Here is a 7,282-nt window from a genome sequence, read left to right as displayed (position 1 = left end):
TTTGACGTGAATGGGTCGTACCATAGCGAAGGACATGAAATAGCTAATTTCCGAAACAGAATTATCTTACAGAACATGATTATCTGCCGTTAAAACCCTTCACCGTAACGGTTTCAATATCAAAATGAAAAAATGGGATAATGGCAGGAGAGGCCCACGCATGAACAAGCAACCTATTCACAAAACCCCATTAAAAGAAAAAAAAATCGTATTATGAAAAAGACTTTGCAGCATATCCTGCCAGGAAGTGTCAAGACGAACGGGATGTGAAAAAAAAATTAGAATAAACGGAAATGAGAAAGAGATGAAAGTGTTTGGCGAGATGGATGAAATGGAACAGCAGTGGCGGATAGATGGATGATGCGGTGCTCCGGTTGGAAGACGGATGAGAAGATGTCAGGAAGAGCTATGAGTTTGGGATACGAAATCTGGATGCCCAATAGAAGAAGATATTTAAAAGGCAACAGTAATCACTGAAACCCTTAGAATCATAATGAACTCCACATCCTGGGTTAATTTATACTGTTGCGTTATTTAAGCAATAAAATTTTATCAATTTACTATTTCATTTATTAATCATTTTTTATGAGGATAACTTTTCTTCTATAATTTCCTGTATAGTTCTGATTCGAACCTGTGAATCTGAATCGAAACATAACTAAATAGTTAATGAAAATGTCTACTATGTCTATTAATATCATATATATATATATATATATATATATATATATATATATATATATATATATATATATATATATATATATATATAAATTATATATATGTATGTATATATATGTATATATATATATATATATATATATATATATATATATATATATATATATATATATATACACCCATATGTGATATTAATATTACAATGTCCTCTACGGAAAAAAGGTGCCTTTAAAGAAAAAGATAAACGAGCAATCTCAGCCATTTAATTGCAGAATCGTAGATAAACCTTGTGTGCAGAAAGCTTCCCTAATATTAACAACTCCAGACAACAATGAGATTTCGCATCTGCAAAATGGCGAACTCTCCCCTAACCATCCACTCCTCAATCTATACTGCATCACCCATTAGTGTTGATGTCACAACATTGGCTGCTGATGTAATGACTAAGGACAACTTTTACTGTCATTGGTAGAGGGCCACAAAACATTAAAGAATAGTGACAAGGTTATTTTGCTGCGATTTTGCAATTCTAGTGTTGGAAAAAAAAAAGTTCATTGGGGAAGTGCAGTAGGCCATCATAGTACAGGAAATATGAATGAAAATTGGCTTGGATTACTCTCTGTGCACTAAGCCCAATCTTGTCATTACAAAGACAATATCCCAGTTCAAGGACAAACTCAAAAACACATGGACATAACCACGATCCAAGCACTGGCACATGCTGGACAATATCATAAAAAGGCAGAGCCAAAAGAACCGTCTCCTGCAGGGCTCTGTGCTGGTTCCCATTTTGTTTGACATTTATACAAATGACCAACCAGAATTTCAGTATATACGAAGATTCATATATGCAGAAGACATATGCATTGCCACACAGTCATGATCCTTTGAAGAAATAGAGGAGAGTCTATCAAGAGTTTTACCATCTCTCTCAGTATATTATAGAAAATGACACCTCAATGCAAAACAAAGTTGTGTGCATTTCACCTAACCAGTCGCAAAGCTAACCGGAAACTAAAGATCATTTGGGAAAATTAAAGAATTAGTACCCACCCGATATTCAGTATATCTAGGAATTACTCTTGACAGAACTCTTAACTTTAAAGAGGAAACAAACAAACTAAAGAAAACACTGTGAAAAATAAACAACCTGCTTAGCAAATTAGCCAAAACCAGCCAGGGAGCAGATCCAGAAAACCTTGAGCAAACAGGTCTAGTTGTCTTCTATTCTATTGCAGACTATTGTTCTCCAGTGTGGGTAAAAATCGTGCCATGCACAGAAAGTGAATCCAAAGCTTAATAGAGCCAGTTGAATAATCACTGGCACATTTAAGACAACACCCTTAATATCTCTCTATAGACTGGCCAATATTGCACCACCTCAAATTCGAAGAGATGATATTACCAAAAATGGAAGAGTCAAATATATGAATGATCCAAGACATCCACTTCATGGAGAACAGACTAGAAGACAGTGACTAAACTCAGGGAAAAGCTTCATGGCCGTGGAGGGTCCTCAACATCTAAACCATGCTGTCTCCTACAGATTGATGAAACGCAGGGAGCGTGACTGTAATTCAACCAATGAAGCACTACCTTACCTTATTGAACACTTACCTTTTGGAGCATCCCTTAACAGAAAGGAGTGAACCACCTTAAATAGAGCAAGATCCAATGTCGGGAAAACAGGAGTTAGACTTCAGAAGTGGGGAGATATATATATATATATATATATATATATATATATATATATATATATAAATATTTATATATATATATTATATATATATGTATATATCTATATATATCTATATATATATATATATATATATATATATATATATATATATATATATATATATATATATATATACAGTATATATATACGTATATATATACATATACATATATGTATATATAAGGTATATATATACATGCATATATGTATATATACAGTATATATATATATATATATATATATATATATATATATATATATATATATATATATATATATATATATATATATATACACATACATACATATGAAAAATATGGGCCATATACCCAAACGATGTGGCTAGAAAGGCCATTAAACACAGAAGCGCAATTGATGGCAAACCCCAGTTTCACAAAGAAGTAAAATGTAAAAAATAATTGACAGCAAAATAGAAGAAAAAGAAGAAGGAACGGAGGTATTGTGAACTCTGAAAAAATGGATGCATCGTTGGCCAAGGTATCACTACGGAAATCCTCAAATAATGCGTACGGTGCTCCCTGTGAGATATACAAATGCCTCTACCCACCTGCGAGGACAGCATGAGAGATTTGGAAAGTAAAGGAGACTAATTCATTCATTCATTTTAATCTTTTATGTTTTCATGATTATCCTCATATTTGTTCAACTTTCATATTTTCCTTTTTTTATTTTCACTTTTATAACATTTTGCATTTTTTTCTTATTCAGTTCCAGCAAAAAAAAAAAAAACAATCCCTTTTCCCCCTTGTCTCTACTCCCTTTGATCTCCAAAGGGGCAATTGCCACTACAAATTGAAAGGATTGCATTCCCAGGGAGGCATCCTCCACCACACATCCATCCATCCACCCACCCACCCACCTTCAACTCGACCGAACTCCAACCATTTAATGGAGCTTTCGTTTGGAGAAGTATATGTAAAACGATTGTTTTTTAGATAAATTTTTCTTCAACGAGATAAAGATCAATCTTCAAAAGCCTTGCTAAAATTACCTTAGGAGATCATTAAGATTCAAGGTAGATAAACATTCTGAAACTTAAATGATCTACGTAGGTAGCCATACTGAATTGCAGACATAATAGGGAGAGAAAAGGATGTCAGTATTATTACAATATAAAGATATATGGCACCTAGATAAACATAAACGATGGCGAAAAAATATTCTCGAAATGTAAATTAAATATATATATATATATATATATATATATATATATATATATATATATATATATATATATATATATATATAATATAAATTATATATGTGTGTGTATATATGTGTATGTATATATATATAAATGTATATATATATATATATATATATATATATATATATATACATATATATATATGTATATATATATATATATATATATATATATATATATATATATATATATATATATATATATATATTATGACAGTGTCCAATGATAAACATCCACAAGATTGCAATTTTGAACTGTGATTACTTTCTTAGGAGGAATCAGTGATTTCCTTGATGGTTTGAAGTTCTTTGGATTGATAAGACCGAAAACTAAATTAGGAGTGACAGTCCGGCAACTACAAGAGTCTTACCGACATTTCTCAGTGAAATCAAACAGGGATACTGGTAGTGAAATCTTACTGACTGGTCTTAGAAAACCTCATAACCTGCTTGTAGCAAACCTAGATAGCTTTCTAGTAGTAAAATCACGCAGTCTGCTCATAGTACAGTAAAAGCCTCACAGGTCGCTCATAGTAAAGACTCACAGGCTACTCATAGTAAAGCCTCACAGGCCGCTCATAGTAAAGCCCCACAGGCTACTCATAGTAAAGCCTCACAGGCCGCTCATAGTAAAGCCCCACAGGCTACTCATAGTAAAGCCTCACAGGCCGCTCATAGTAAAGCCCCACAGGCTACTCATAGTAAAGCCTCACAGGCCGCTCATAGTAAAGCCCCACAGGCTACTCATAGTAAAGCCTCACAGGCCGCTCATAGTAAAGCCCCACAGGCTACTCATAGTAAAGCCTCACAGGCCGCTCATAGTAAAGACTCACAGGCTACTCATAGTAAAGCCTCACAGGCCGCTCATAGTAAAGCCCCACAGGCTACTCATAGTAAAGCCTCACAGGCCGCTCATAGTAAAGCCCCACAGGCTACTCATAGTAAAGCCTCACAGGCCGCTCATAATAAAGTCCCACAGGTTGCACGTAGTAAAGCCTCACAGGCTGCTCATAGTAAAAACTCCTCATAGTAAAGCCCTATGGGCTTCTTATAGTAAAACCTCACATGCTGCTCATAGTTAAACACAGGCCGTTTATAGTTAAGTCTCAGAGGCCGCTTATGGTGAATTCTGACGGGCTGCTTATGGTAAACCTTACAAGCTGCTCCGAGTAAACATGAAAGGATGCTTTGGGTAAACCTTACAAACTGCTCTGAGTAAACCTTAAAAGATGGGTTGGGTAAACCTTACAAACTAACCATAATGTAATCTGACATGCTGTTGGTCTTAAAATTTACAGGGTTCTCTTACTGAAACCTCAAACCCTCGTGGTAAGGCTTTACAGGCTTCTCGTATTAGCAAAAAAATAAATAAAATAGATGACCAACTTCATCAAATAATATATAGAAGACAATTGGGTGCAATGAACATAATGCAACGCTCATATTAGCCACTGTAATGAAAGACCTTTGTGATTATTAACAGCCTTTACTTCGTCTTCCACAGCCATAGCTTTGGTGGAGTATCGATATGTTTGTATCTTGCCTCTGCTGCTCTTTAGTAATATTTACACTTCAAAAGCAAAGTATATTTAATACAATGATTGTAGGTATGACCTAATATGCACAAGAGTTACCTGCAAGATATTAATCTTCCACTAAAGTAACAATGTACCAGATGGTCAGTCTCTTTTGGTGAGAAGGATTACATTCAGGATACTCCAATATTTGCATTAAAATATGCCAATAAATACAGTGTAGCTAATGTGTTCTGTGTGTATTTTATTTTGGAATTGTAAGAATAAATCAAATGGTAAATATGTCAAAACTTGTTATAAGAATTTTTATACACCTATAAGACTCTATACATACCTACAATTACTGCAAACGATCGACGAAACCCATCATTTGTCAAGTACAATGGCTGTAAATGAGGGAAGATCAAGGTATGTTATGCAGGATTAGGTTAAAATTGGTTGTAGTATATATCAACATTACTGACTTATAATTGACTGGCTACCAACCTCTTGAAACCCCTTACCTAAAGAAAACCTCACCGTCCCCCACCCCAAGGTGATTTTCAGGTACATTAATCTTCATCTGGGTAAAATGTGGACCCTATTGTTCAAAACTATTTATTTTTAGTTGTAGCATTCATTCGTCAAGTACAATGGCTATAAATGAGGAAGATTAGGTTAAAATTGGTTGTTGTAGGTATAAATAATGACTTATAATTGACTCGCATCCAACCTCTTACAACCCCTTCCCCCTAAAATAAAACCTCACCATCCCCCCACCCCAAGGTGGTTTTCAGGTACACTAATCTTCATCTGGGTAAAACGTGGACCCCTATTGTTCAAAACTATTTGTTTTTAGTTGTAACATTCATTAACTTTGTTGCTGGTGGTGGTTATTGGACTTTAGTTGATGTGTTCAGCTATTAACTTGACTATTTGTCCAACTGTAATTCATTCTATTTCAGAAATTGATTATACATATAACACATCTCCTTTCACTATAAAGGCGTTGTAGCTTATCTGAAAATGAGAAATATCACAAAAATTATCATTAAATCATGTACCACTTGTCAGAGCCATGCAATCTACCAAGAATATTTAATTGCAAGCAATATTGAGCCAACAAATATTCACTTCAACAAACTTTGGAAGAAGAGCGGTCTCATTCAGTGAAGGGACTATTAATCTACAAATAGGAAAAACTGTGACCCCCATTGTGTTCAAAAGGGGCTTTTTGGACTGCTATTTTTGAAAGCTTTCAAAGGATTAACAACCAGGTATCTCCCCTTCTCAATGGAGACCATCAGTGTGTAAGATACAATAGGTAAAGTCATTGCAGTTGGCTGTGGATTAAACTTTCGTTAAGATCCACAAGGGTATGTGCTATATGAGTACTGCGTCTGTGGCATCCATGTGTATGTCCGCCCCCATCCACCGTGATCTGCTGGTCTCCATAGCCGAATTTTAAAAGTGATTGCATGCTTCAGCTAGTTGGCGAAGCCGTGTGGATGAGCAAAATCCATTGTGTAAATGTATTGTATATACCACCTTCCGTACTGCCTCCAACACTATCCGTATTCTATCTTCGGTGTCCGTACTCTTTCCGCCTTCCTAAAGTAGATACCTTCCTTCTATGTGCAGCTCCTGTGTGGCGTTAAAGTTCTGTGAAATTGTTGGGGGAGAATTCTGAAATAAACAAAAATCCTTAATGTCTCATATCACTACGTACGTACTCTCTGTGTAGCTTCACGCCCATCCTTACGTATTTGTAATAGAGGTTGAATTAAGAGCACAAAGATCTTAGTCTGTTTAGGTGGGGTACTTAGGCTTGGACTGTGGGTCATATCTTCTAAATTTCTATAGAGTTCCAGCCAACAGCGAGCACATTCGCCGTAGAAACGGGATTGAAACAGGTTTTCTACTGTTTGGTATGCCAGAGTATAAATCTACAATTATTGTTCTACAATTTTCTGGGTTGATTGATAGCATGCATGGTTTCATGCATTGTAAACAGCATTGAAAATGTGCTTTGCTAGGCTTGGTTAAGTGTTTACTTAGGAAAATGTGCCTTCACTCAAATTCTATCAGATTTCCCCTATGAAAATTCACAGATGAATATACT

At 35.2% G+C, this 7,282-nt stretch overlaps 2 protein-coding genes across 2 annotated transcripts in view; both read left to right on the top strand.

Annotated features, from left to right (window-relative positions):
• Window positions 1–1,033: 1,033 nt before the first annotated feature.
• Window positions 1,034–4,676, top strand: LOC137633143 (cornifin-B-like). The gene is made up of 2 exons (XM_068365303.1): window positions 1,034–1,117; window positions 4,140–4,676. Exons 1-2 carry the CDS (start codon window positions 1,034–1,036, stop codon window positions 4,674–4,676), a joined length of 621 nt encoding a protein of 206 aa, XP_068221404.1.
• Window positions 4,677–5,563: 887 nt separating this feature from the next.
• The window catches only part of LOC137633142 (cornifin-B-like), a 10,729-nt gene continuing 9,010 nt past the window's right edge, over window positions 5,564–7,282 (top strand). The window contains exon 1 of the mRNA XM_068365302.1: window positions 5,564–5,589. Within this exon, the coding sequence (XP_068221403.1) occupies window positions 5,564–5,589 (26 nt within the window). The remainder of the gene's footprint in view (window positions 5,590–7,282) is intronic.

The sequence above is a fragment of the Palaemon carinicauda genome, chromosome 42, assembly GCF_036898095.1.
Source record: "Palaemon carinicauda isolate YSFRI2023 chromosome 42, ASM3689809v2, whole genome shotgun sequence".
NCBI lineage: Eukaryota > Metazoa > Arthropoda > Malacostraca > Decapoda > Palaemonidae > Palaemon > Palaemon carinicauda.
This window is presented reverse-complemented; position numbering and strand designations above follow the sequence as displayed.